Source organism: Clarias gariepinus, chromosome 17, assembly GCF_024256425.1.
Source record: "Clarias gariepinus isolate MV-2021 ecotype Netherlands chromosome 17, CGAR_prim_01v2, whole genome shotgun sequence".
NCBI classification, from domain to species: domain Eukaryota; kingdom Metazoa; phylum Chordata; class Actinopteri; order Siluriformes; family Clariidae; genus Clarias; species Clarias gariepinus.
In genome coordinates this window covers 7880617-7893500 of record NC_071116.1, presented here as the reverse complement: position 1 = coordinate 7893500, position 12884 = coordinate 7880617, and the positions used below count along the sequence as shown (strand labels likewise).

Below are 12884 nucleotides of genomic sequence, written 5' to 3'. Positions count from 1 at the left end.
AAAGTTATTGCTTCATTTAAACCAGCAGATAAACTTTATGATAAAGCTTCAAAGTTATGGAACAATCTTCCTATTAATATTTGGGAAAACTCTTTATTTAACCAGGCCTTTTGTAAATAGTTTTGTTTTAGGTAATGGTGCGAATCTGATGTGTGTGGTGACTGTGGATGGTTCCACTTGACCATGATCTTGGACTTGGACCAGGCTGATGCAGACAGCTGTTCTCTGATGCCTTGTGACTACAGTTGCTCAATAATTCAGGACTAAAATTGTACAAACAGTTTTGTGCCTGAGCCTCCAATACCGAAACTGGATTCTGTATTAACTTAAACACCCCTCCTGTTATACTGAACCTCCAGCTAACTAACACTCCCTGCTATCTGATATCACACAAATGAGGATGCAATATTTTTGCCTTTGAGTGTAAAGAATTCTCTGGCAAATTACATGGCCTCACAATGGAGATAAGGATGATAAGGGGGGGTTCTGTTCCTACACGGATGGTGTCTATTTTATGCTTATATTGTTAAATCTGCTGTTGCTATCAGACCGAATGATGTCATGGTCACTTTATAGTCCTCGCTTTGTGCACAGGGGCTCAGTCATGTTGGAATAGAAAAGGGCCTTCCCCAAACTGATGCCACAAAGTTGAAAGCATAGCACTGTCCAAGATGACTTGGTATGCTAAAGCATTAAGATTTCCCTTTACTGGGGATAAAGGACCTGATTGAAACACCTGAATTCAATAACAGGTTTGGCCAAATACTTTTGTCTATATAGTGCATCTCATTCTATGAGAGATGGGTGGCAACTCTAGCTCGAGTTCATCGTATTAACAAAACATCAGTCTGATTTTCATGCTAGCATAACTTTAATCACAAAATTACTTGAATATCTAAAAAAAAAAAAAAAAATCATATTGGACAATTTAGTGTAACAAACTGCAGGTGCATGCACTAGCGCCCTCTGCCGTCATGTTGAAGCAATTTTGCCTAGACGGATTGGAGAAATCCCTCCTCTTTCTTGTATTCAAAAATTAAATCATGAGATACTTAGAAAGTATTAAGTTTAAAAAAAAAAAAATAGGTCCGAACCAGTTATAATCCTACTGTTGAGTCATATGGGGTAAATTTTTGTTTCTACTACTGGTGCTCCTTTAGTGTTTATGTTATTAATTTTAGCAAAAAAATAACCGAGACGGGCGCTTTCCTGGGTCACGTGACTGACGTATGGTTACCTGATTGGCCGTTGGCCGGATTGACGCTGTTCAGGCGCGACCGCTTGTGTTCCGGGTTCTGTTTCTAGATCCGAATTGAGCTTCATAAAACAGGACACATTAGATATGCATTTTAAATATCTGAATTTTGAGTATTTAAATATAGATTAAAATTCTACAGCTTAAAATGGACTGCTGGAGAATTTCATGTGAAATTCAATGAACGATTTCAAAGTCAAATATTTCAGTTTAATAAATTAAGTGGTATTTCATTCCAAAACTAACCCCTCAGCAGCGATTACATTTTGATTATTCAAAATATGCCAGTTTGCTTCCATATTAACTCACATCCCCACCTGACGTGTAATGGACAACCTAACGCAGTGACGATCTGTACGTGTATACTCATGAGATTACCCAAACCTACCATATCAATATTAGCTAATTTTAATAAAAAAAAAAAAGCTCATTCTTTGTTACTGGAGGATAAATTCCACCCTAACAATTCTAATGAGGCAACATCTTTAAAAACATTCAGATTAGCTTTTAAAATTTATTTTCCTCTCAAAAGGCATACAGTGTACATTGAAAGCACATTTTTTACTCTTTAATTACAGCTTTTAGCATCAACACCCCACAACTACAGCTTTAGGCTTCCCAAAGTGTTTAGCTTTCTTTAAAATATCCCACTACAAACATGGATGAATATACTTCATGTTCTAGTGCCAAGTTACTAAGTGCTAGTTGGACAACAAAAATTAACTTTGCAGCAGCACCATTTCATTATTAAATGTAACAATTTAACCACTTTGGTCCTAGAAATTACAATACTCGTTTGATGACCCTGAAAGGAGAGGAAAAAAAAAAAAAAAAAAAAAACCTGAGGCAATTCTAATAAAACAAAAATGATCCAAAGGGTTCTTGTTCCACCTTTAATTCTTTTTTTGTTAAACAAAAGGTTCTATTTATGATGCATCTAACAGCCATGTTTTGTGTAACAAGTGTTTCCATAAGAACAGGAATAAGGAAATTAAAGGAAGGCAAAGGAATGCACAAAACTGAAGCTAGGTGTTGACTGGAAGCGAGATTTAAAGTTGGCCACAGTTGGCGATGGTGATCTTGGCAGAGCACTTGCCGCTGCTGCTTCCCTTTTTCTCGACGGTTCTGATGACATCCATGCCATCGATGACGCTTCCGAACACGACGTGCTTGCCGTCCAGCCTGTTCAGAGAAAAGGGAGAGCAAAATTAGAATAAAGACTTTCACGGTGGGGTCTCACACACACCCAGTCAGAGTGATCAGAAAAACATTCCACTATCTGAAGTCCCATCATGTCAACCAGGAATCTGAGACAACTTGCAACCATTTTTGGTTAGTAGTTATGGCACATGGAAGATAACTCAGGAAAACCTGCCTTATTTTTTCCTTGGTACAAATCCACCAAGGCCTTACTTGCCCATTCATTCCACCTCCAAACACAAGTACTGAAAACATGATCTCCCTATTTTACATTTTTACCACTGAATTCTCAACCCTGTGACTCTTCTCCAACAGGAGTTTGTAATTAGCAGGAAATACAAAAATGTTTAGTATTTATAGAAGCCTCTGGTGTCAGCACTTGGCACAACTCAACTGAAGTATAACCAGAACCACCACCACTATTCCATGGATGAACTTCCAGGATAAGAACTTTTCAAGTAACCGAACGACCTGTTCTCACCCAATACATCAAGAACATTTGGTGAGGGAAGAACAATTTATTGCTGCTATGACAAGTTAAATAACTTGTTCTGCAGATGTTCAACATTAAATTCATCTATAAAAGAGAAGTGCTACTCAGTTACCATCAAGTCTAACCAATCTTGTTGGAGTAAGTGATTTACCCTTGAATTAATCTAGCCCAGCTCAGAAACCGAATTTTAATAATTGTTACGAAATTACAATTAGCTTAGGAGAGATCAAACAACTGAACATACCTAGTGCCAAAATCTTAACTTGCATTTCTTGATCAAGTGAACTCTGGACTAACAGAAATATGCTAAACATAACACGCTGCAAGAAAAAAAATGCCTCACCAGGTGGTCTTATCAGTGCAGATAAAGAACTGTGAGCCGTTGGTGTTAGGACCTGCGTTGGCCATGGACAGAATACCAGCTCCTGTGTGCCTCAGTGTGAAGTTCTCATCTGCAAACTTGTTGCCATAGATGGACTTTCCACCGGTTCCGTTATGGTTTGTGAAGTCGCCGCCCTAAAAGAGTTGCAAACAGCAATCCAGAGACGGTCAATAAACTGTACGATTTAATGTTCTGATAAACAATCCTAAAAAAAAATATATAAGTAACAGGACCTACCTGGCACATGAAACCTGGGATGACGCGGTGGAAGCCGGAGTCTTTGTAGCCGTACCCCTTCTCTCCAGTGCACAGAGCACGGAAGTTTTCTGTTAGTGAGAAATATTAATTTTTAAAAGCTTCTCATTACACACGGGAGAAATAAGTCTCTAGCAAAGAAATGAAACTCACCAGCGGTCTTGGGGACCACATCGGCTCTCAACTGAGGAGAAACAAGACACAGGGGAAATGATCAGGATAAATTGAAAAAGAAAACCACTTTGTATTTCTGTAAATCGTATAAATCCCTCTGACTGGACCCACAGGATTCATTAAGTCACAGCCACCTTAACATTATTAGCGACAAACATTTCAGTATTGAAGTGAAACAGATCAGTGACACAGGCAATGCCACACTGCAGCCCAATTATTTACATAAATCTGTCACAGCATTTTGTGTAATTAAAGCTGATTACCAATAAAAGCTGGAGATTTTATTAAAACCATTAAACCACATGAACATGCAGTTAACTTTGAGTATTTGATATCCCATGACTGGAAGCTTTAAGACATTAAAGAGCATGCTTTGAGATTTAACCGTACACAAAAGAATTAATTGTTTTGGTTTCATGTAGGCAGGTTGTCTTATTAAAAAAGAAACAGCACATGAACTGGTTTATCTAGATAATTAAACTGGATTACTCAAGACAGTTAAGAAAACTGCATCTACATTTTAGTGACGGACGTTTGAATGATTTTAGTGACTCAGTTCTTTGAATCTCATCAAAAATGAACGAATTCTAGAGTCTAGGTAATTTTGTTTCTTTTGTTCATAAGAAAAATAATTAAAATTTTCCATAAACAGACCCCAAACACGTGCTGTAGTTCCAGTAATAAAAATATTACAATGCCGCTAAAGACATCAGAGAGACGAGCGGCTCATTCCGTTCATCAGATCTTCTCGTCCGAATCGGTCGTTCTTTTGTCTAAGGGAGTCACGTGACAAGTACGAACGATTCCGAATTAAAAAAAAAAAAAAACCCTCCTCATTTCTGTTTCCTGTAACGGCCTACAGTTCCCAGCAGAAAACGAACCAATCACTCGGAGACTACTCCTTCTGAGTCACGACCTGTTCAGAAACAACGACTCGCTCATGAACAAACACCAGAGTTCAGTGCAAGTCTGTCTATTATAGACTTACCACCCAAACATTTACAGTCGAGCTTAGCAGGTGAAGTTGCTTCTGTTTAGTAGTGACTTTTGTCTTTGCTCCAAAAATTTAGTAAAAATCAATGCAGGGCAGAGACAGATAAGCGCCCTCTGGCGGCTACCGGAATAACTGCAAACTTTACAGCGCGTCAACGACTCTTACGTTATTTAGATGTAAATGCATAGCCTCTAGACACTAAAATTATAAAGTGGCCCTACATTTATATCAAGATAAAATTCAGTTCAACAAAATGCTCAATTTAAATAACGGTGAGACTGAATCGCTTTTCAGATGACTCACCGGAAAAAGACGATTCGTGATTGAACGACACCTCATGATTCAATACTCAGATTTTAGTTTAATTTAAAAGAAAGTCAATAGCCTTATACTATTAAAGACATAATGGAGTAAAAATACTGCTAAACCAGTTAGTCGAATAAACGTTCACAAACGAGCGATTTATTCGTTAATCGTCACCCGGTTCATTTGATCCGAAGTCTCGTTTGCGGGCATGTGAGGACACTCGGAAGCAACTCCAGCTACAATAGTGTCTACCAGTATTAGTGAACTTATTCATCATGAATGAGCATATTGCCTACCATTTTAATCATAATCGCCTATTAATAGGTTAATTAATATTAGAATAATTCGACACAAGGGGTGCGCGCATGCGTCATGAGAGTTGGCACGCAGACGAAAAAAAAATCTTTAAAAACAAAAACAGGAATTGTGTATTTAATAAATTAATTCATCAATGACGACGATAAAGCACATTTTTTAAAATAAAATTATATTTTTTTATATTAAAAAAATAACCCAGTGTGTGAAGTTTAATGGAGATTCAAAATGGCAGCCTAAGGCCGCAATAGAAATGAAGATGGCGTCCGGAATTTCTTAAAAACGTGCACCGGACACTCGGGAGCAAACTTTACTAACGGTTGAACTTGGCCTTCAGAACACGTGACCACTTTAAAGCGAGAGAGCCACTCATTTTTAATGTTTAAGAATACAGAGCAAATTAAACAAGCCGTAAAACATGTATCCTATTTGTTCATGATTTTTATTCATATTTTACATGCATCATTAATGCTTGCACCAGGTACTCATTTACACACACACACACACGTGTACAGTTAAATGCGCCCTAGTCAGTAGAAGAGACTATTCAAGTTAAATTATCCGTGAACCCATAGCCAAATCTGTTCCAATTATAAATCACATTTAACCACTTGAACCCTCTCACCTCCATTACAATCCTCCCTGCAGCTTTCCCATCGATGGCGATGTCAAAGAACACTTTAGGATTGGCCATGTCGGACACACACACGCTCTCTTTCTATAACCAAAGCGAGACTTGCACGCGAGCCGTGAGCAGGATGTGGCGGACCGAGCACTCGCAAAAACTTGAATATATAGCAGCATCTCGGAAACCGTTTCTTATTGGACCATATGTAGACCTCTTACTGTTGATTGACAGTCCTCTCAGCCAATCAAAGACTGAAATACCGCATCATATTAGAGCAGAGTTCCAATTATCACGAGCCTCCTTCTGATTGGGCAATTGGGACCCAGCATCAATGACGACACTCAGTTTAAGCCAATAGGATTCGCGCAACCGGGTTTAGGCGTGTGTCTATATTCGCGCGGTTAGCGCTGTGTGTCATGGCGCGAGGGCGTCGGCCGGGGATTAAATTCGCCATTATGGCACAGAGCTGTAGGGAGAGCGCCATCATGAAGAGTTTCGACTTATAGTCTTTATATTCCACTTCAGTACAGGTGCAGGTTAAAATAAAAGCATGAAAGGCTTTCCTGCTTTATATATATATATATATATATATGTGTGTGTGTGTGCCACACAGACACACATCGATCAGCCATAACATTATGACCATCTGCCTAATATTGAGTAGGTCCCCCTTTGGCCACAATACCAGTGATGCACTGTGTGTTCTGACACCTTTTTATCCAGCATTAACATCAATTTAATCTACACTCACTTTTTTTTGGATGGGACAGCCTTTGCCTACCATGTGCATCAGTGAGCCTTGGAAGCATAAGGATTTGAGTTGGACTTTAACAAGGACTAAATTGTTATGGCTTGAGGACTGGGTCAGAGCATGTCCAAAACTGCGTCTTGTGGCATGTTCCCAGGCTGCAGTGGTCAGGACACACCAAAAGTGATCCAAGGAAGAAAAATCTGTCAACTGGTGACAGACTCCTGATGCACATGGGGAGTGAAGGCTGGCCCATGTAGTCCAATTGAATAGAAGCGCTAGTGAAGATCAAATTAAGAAAACACAAAGGTCAGAACACAAAGGTCATTACTGTTTTGGTGGCAAAGGGTGACCTACTGAATATGAGGCAGATGGTCATAATGTTTTGGCTGATCAGTGTGTGTATATTGTTTTTTAAGATGTGATGGTGTAACAGGCAACACATGACTGAAGCTCTTCTACAGGGATTAAAATCCTTTAGGTGTCTGGTTATAATTACTGTGTGCAAACATACAGTGCATTAATGTTAATTTAATGAAACTAAAGGTCCTCTGTGAGATCTACTGAAGTCTGTAATGATGTCATTCCAGGCAAAGTGCCAGGAGTGTGTGTAGCACAACCAGGAGGTCTATAATGATGGCAAGATAAAAACTCATACTTTTGCTGTCTCTTATACCCTTTATAAATTGTACAGAATGTGAAATATATATATATATATATATATATATATATATATATATATTAGTGCTGTCAAAATTAGTGCGTTAACGCATGCGATTAATTTGAAATATTTAACGCATTAAAAAAATTTAACGCAATTAACGCGGTTGCAGTTTTTTTTTTTTCCTGTTGTGGCCGACGTGTGTTCAACGTGCAAAGAAGTATGGATAAGACCAAGGAAGGACTTTTAGACGGAAAGTTTCAGTATAAAACTCTGCCGGATGGTTCTGTGGATAAAACAAAAGTAATCTGTACATTTTGCAAAGCCGAATTTAAATACCACAGAAGTAATTCGTCTTTGACATATCACTTAAAAGCAAAACACCCCACCGAAACAATCTCTACAGGGCCTCGCCAATGTAAATTGCATTGATTGTTTTGAAATTCAAATGACACAAATGGCACATACCTGTGTTTTTATTTCTGTAATAAATATGGCTTTCAAGCCAACAGTTAATTTGGAGAATATTGATGGTTTATTGCAGGTATGTTGTTTACATGAGAAAATCTGTGTTACAAGTTAAACAAAAATTCCAATAAACAATCATATTTGAATTTATATAGTTTTATTGTCTTGAGTTTACATTAATTATTTACATTTACATATCCAAAAAGTTTCAGTCTTTTAATTGTGATTAATCGCGATTAATTGCAAAAAATTGTGCGATTAATTAGTTAATTTTTTTTTAATCGATTGACAGCACTAATATATATATATATATATATATATATATATATATATATATAGTGGGGAAAATAAGTGTTTGATCCCCTGCAGATTTTCTAAGTTTTCCCGCTTACAAAGAAATGAAGGGTTTATCATTTTTATCATAGGTTTATGGTACAGGATAGAGATATCAAGCCAAAATCCAGAAAAAGCACACAATACAAATGTTATAAATCGATTTGCATTTCAGTAAGGGGAAATAAGTATTTGATCCCCAAGCAACCAACAATAATTCTGACTCCTACAGACTGGTTATGTATGATACTCATATGATACACATATTAATTTAAGAAGGAGCTCCTAACAACATTGCATAATGTGTATAAAAGCCACCTGACCACAGAATCTCTATCTTCCATTCTAATCTCGTCACTATCAAAGGAAGTATTTGCAAGACTGTAGACCTGCACAAGGCTGAAATGGGCTACAAGACCATGAGCTAGAAGCTTGGTGAGAAGGAGACAGCTGTTGGAGTGATTATTTACAAATTAAAGAAATACAAAGAAACCATCAATCACCCTTAGTCTGGAGCTCCATGCAAGATTTTACCTTATGGGGTAAGAATAATCATGAGAAAAATGAGGGATCAGTGCAGGACTATACAGGAGGAGCTTGTGAATGATCTCAAGGCAGCTGGGAGCACAGTCACCAATCAAAACATTGATAACATGATAAGCCGCCAAGGATTGAAATCAGTGCAGCAAGAACTCAAGAGTCAAGAATGCATACGTACAGGCCCATCTGAAGTTCACCAATGAACAAAAGGATTGGGATAAAGTGAGACCAAAATTGAGTTTTTTGGCATCAACTTGACAAAACAATGCTGACTATGACACCCAGACCTTTGAACTTCATGTGGCTTTCAGATTAGCTCAAGAACAATGTATAGAGAGCTTCATGGAGTGGGTTTCCATGGCCGATCAGCTGCATCCGAGCATTACATCATCAAGTGCAATGCAAAGCATCAGATGCAGTGGTGTAAAGCACGCCGCCACTGGACTCTAGAGCAGTGTAGACGTGTTCTCTGGAATGACGAATCAGGCTTATCTGTCTTGGTTGACTGGGTTTGGGGGTTGCCAGGAGATTGGTACTTGTCTGACTGCATTGTGCCAATTGTAAAATTTGGTGGAACTCTTAATGCTTCAGTATACCAAGACATTTTGGACAATGTCATGCTTCCAACTTAGTGATAACAGTTTAGGGACGGCCCTTTTCTTTTCCATCATGACTGCGCACCAGTGCACAAAGCAAGGTCCATAAAGACAGGGATGAATGAGTTTGATTTGAAAGAACTTGATTGGCCCACAGAGTCCTGACCTCAACCCAATAGAACACCTTTGGGATGATTTAGAGCAAAGACTGCAAGACTGGCCTTCGCGTCCAACATCTGTGTCTGACCTCACAAATGGATTCTGGATGAATGGTTAAAAAGTCCCATAAACACAGTCCTAAACCTTGTGGAAAGCTCTCATAGAAGAGTTGAAGCTGTTATGGCTGCAAATCGTATTAAACCCTATGGATTAAGAATCGGATATTACTCTAGTTCATATGCATGTGAAGGCAGATGAGCGAATACTTTTGACAATGTATGTTCAGTGCTCTGGGTTTCCTAGTGGTCTGTGTGTGTGAAGTGTGCATGTTCTCCACATGTTTGGTGGGTTTCCTCCAGGTAATCTCGTTTCCTCCCACAATCCAATGACATGCAGATTAGGTTAACTGGCATTGCCAAATTGCCCATAGTGTGTGAATGAGCGTGTGAGTGTGTGCAATGTGATGGATTGGCACCCATCCAGGATGTACCCCACCTCTTGCTCCAAGTCTCCTGAGGTCCCCTGTGACCCTGTATACAGGATAAAGCAGTATAGACGATGAGTAAGTAAATGAATGAAAATCTGTATATTTGTAGGTTTGGAATTTGAAAATCTTTTCTTTCTCATCTTATTGCAGATAAAATTAGAAATTTATTCTTATCTTTAAGCATTTCATTGCATATCATGCTGTAAATGGTTGTGTATGTCCCAAATAAGAATTTTATTTGAAATCATATCAAGATCATGAAAGCAGTGCTCATTATTAAGTATGTCTAGTTCATATGGTCTAATCATCAATTCAACAAACTACACACTAAATATATTCTGTATTTGTAGCTGCAGATACAAGTCTTCTGAAATGTAAGTAGTCTGTTAGGATGGTCTTATCACAAGATCATTAAAAAAACAAACTCAAATGCAACAGGATGGGGATTAAGTCTTTACTTAAAAAACATAATGGAAATATTTCACATCTTTAGAAAAACAAACAAAAAAAATGATTAAGATTTTACAAGTTTAATTCAATCGTTAAAACATAAAAGATTCACCTACACATGACAGTCAAACTTTTTTTTTTTTTTTTTAAACAGCTGGACGAACAGTAAGTGTGACTTGCTGCTGGTCTCAAAGACGCTCCTCCGCTCTCTTATTGAAACCCTTCATGGTCACAGATCTGGTGATGAAATGAAGCTTTTTTTTTTTTTCTGTTTTCTTTTTTAAAAACAAATTCATAAACTTTGCTAGATAACACACGTAAGAGATGCATACAGGTCCACCAATTATCTTTATAATTATTATAATAACAATAATTATATAATCAAAAGATAAATTCGTATGATACACAAATGTCTTCAAAAAACAATTGCACATCCAAGAACTCCTGACCCTCCCTGGATTGTTTAGGATACAAACTGCACATAGCCAACAGCATCCAGAGAGCAATCATAAATAATAAAGTAAGACAAGACAGGATACAGGGCAGCAGACTGTCCCTCTCTCTCCTTCTAGTCTTTTTTTTTTTTTTTTTTTTTGCAAAGGAACAAGAACTTTTCGGACAAAAACGAATGTTTGTCATAGTGTTTAAAGTGTATGCCTGTTTTATCATGGGGTACAGAGTGTGTATAGATCTGTAGCAATAATAATCCTATATCTGTACATATTTTCAACACAGCTCTCTAAATGTTCCTTATCAGTAACAAGTAATGGGTACTGCCATTAGACCGGACCATCAAGAGGCCACCGTACTGCAAAAGATGTAAGATCCGAATGTCAGAGGCAAAATGTGAGACTGCAAAACTTTAGGACCTGAACGCACTCTTAAAACAACAGAGTCGCATTCTTTGAGTTCGAGTGTGCATTTGTGAAAGAGATACCCTGTCTGCTAAGATGTGATTGAGTTGCTTGTGCTCTGAGAGACCTCTTCTTTCTGCCGAGTCCTTCTGCTGAACGATGGGAAATTGCATATCTAAAGGCAACTAAAAAAAACACAAGTCCTAGAAGGTAAAGGCTGTGTGACTAGAGAACGTTTGGGATTGTGACTTTGTTCCTTTTCTTGTGTGGAACAGAATTACAATCAGCACAGGACTTTTGTGCCAACAGTGCAGGAAGACACCACTGTTTAAAAAGGGGAATAAAACAGACAAGGAGGCAAAGAGCTGCGAGTAGAGCAAAGTGTCGGAGATACACACTCGGTACAGTTTGTGGTACGTGTGTGCGTTAATGTGTGCTTCTTGTATTTCATCTTGCGTAAAGACACTCCCAGGGATTGAATGGTTTTCTCATATCCACAGTGTCTGCCAGATAGCGCTGGATTTAAAGCCCTCCCTCAAGACACAGCCTAATTTTATTTCTTTATTTTTTTTTTAAGGTTGGCAAATGAGTACAGTACGTTTCTTTGATGCTACAGCGAGATATAGTTTGCGACTGCATCTCTAAACAACAAGGTGATGGACAAGGGCATGCAGAGGCTCCTAACACAAAGTATAAGCTAACTCCAGGACTTAAAGTACAAATTTTGTGAAATCAAGTAAAGGTGTGGGCATATGATAGCATGCTAGCTTACTGGTGGTGATTTTCTTTCTTTCTTTTTTTAACCTGTTGAAGTAAGGCAAGTATGTGTCTTGTGTTTTTCAGGGTCCATTGGCATTCCCGGCTTTTACATGCATTCAAGTTACAACAGAAGCTAGACATATTTTGGCTTGTTTTTTTTCCTGATTTCATCCTTAAAGAGCCCGTAACTTTATCAAAATTCGGATCTTCTTGTTGTCGACAAATTCTGGATTTTGAAGAAGTCTGTACTTCACACTTGAGGAAAACATGATCAAGAATAAACAACAAATGGGCAAATTCCATATACTCCAAATGTGATGTAATTTACACCAAGCACAAGTTAGACATCAGATGGGGTGCTTTTCTACAAATGGATTTTGCAGGAGCTGGAAGTATAAAAGGGACTCTTTAAAATTAGAAAGAAAAAAAAAAGAACAATAAAACCATGACATTTTTCAGAGGCAGACTAACAGTAACGTCAAAGTCGGGTTAAATCTTCTGCGCCTTCCTCGCTATGAACATTTCTGCATTCCAGTCTCAAAGGAACAGAGCAGGCCAAAAATTAGGCTTAAATGTTTGCAAGGATCCACAACCTGATCCCCCCCCAAAACCTCCTCATAGCGTGTTAGGAGTATGTACTGCTGGGAGATTTTTTTTTCTTTTTAAGGGTGGTGTGGCTTAGCTGGAGGTGGTGTATAAACTGTGTAGGAGCTCAGTTGCTCTCAAACAGCGAGAGCAGATCATCGTTACTGTTGTTGGGAAGGTCAGGAGGACCTAGGTAGGTCAGCAGCTCATCTGGGTTTGTTAGCTCTGGGAGCAGCTAGAGA

General features: G+C 38.3%; 2 protein-coding genes across 2 annotated transcripts in view; both read right to left on the bottom strand.

Moving 5' to 3' along the window:
- Positions 1 to 1755: 1755 nt before the first annotated feature.
- ppiab (peptidylprolyl isomerase Ab (cyclophilin A)) lies at positions 1756 to 6159 on the bottom strand. The gene is made up of 5 exons (XM_053516248.1): positions 6000 to 6159; positions 3739 to 3769; positions 3568 to 3656; positions 3292 to 3464; positions 1756 to 2437 (listed from the first exon to the last, which is right to left on the bottom strand). The coding sequence occupies exons 1-5, from the start codon at positions 6066 to 6068 to the stop codon at positions 2305 to 2307; spliced, it is 495 nt and encodes a 164-aa protein (XP_053372223.1). The 5' UTR covers positions 6069 to 6159; the 3' UTR covers positions 1756 to 2304.
- A 4349-nt stretch (positions 6160 to 10508) lies between these two features.
- The window catches only part of zmiz2 (zinc finger, MIZ-type containing 2), a 35649-nt gene continuing 33273 nt past the window's right edge, over positions 10509 to 12884 (bottom strand). Inside the window, exon 19 of the mRNA XM_053516259.1 lies at positions 10509 to 12877. Coding sequence (XP_053372234.1) covers positions 12770 to 12877 — 108 coding nt within the window. The 3' untranslated portion in view covers positions 10509 to 12769. The remainder of the gene's footprint in view (positions 12878 to 12884) is intronic.

Bases quoted from the DNA above. Each gene is read 5' to 3' on its own strand.
- ppiab (XM_053516248.1), bottom strand. From the start codon at position 6,068: ATGGCCAATCCTAAAGTGTTCTTTGACATCGCCATCGATGGGAAAGCT. The intron at 3,770-5,999 runs GTGAGAGGGTTC...GTTTCTCCTCAG, and splicing joins CAGGGAGGATTGTAATGGAG to TTGAGAGCCGATGTGGTCCC. The intron at 2,438-3,291 runs GTGAGGCATTTT...TTCTCTGAACAG, and splicing joins TGCACTGATAAGACCACCTG to GCTGGACGGCAAGCACGTCG.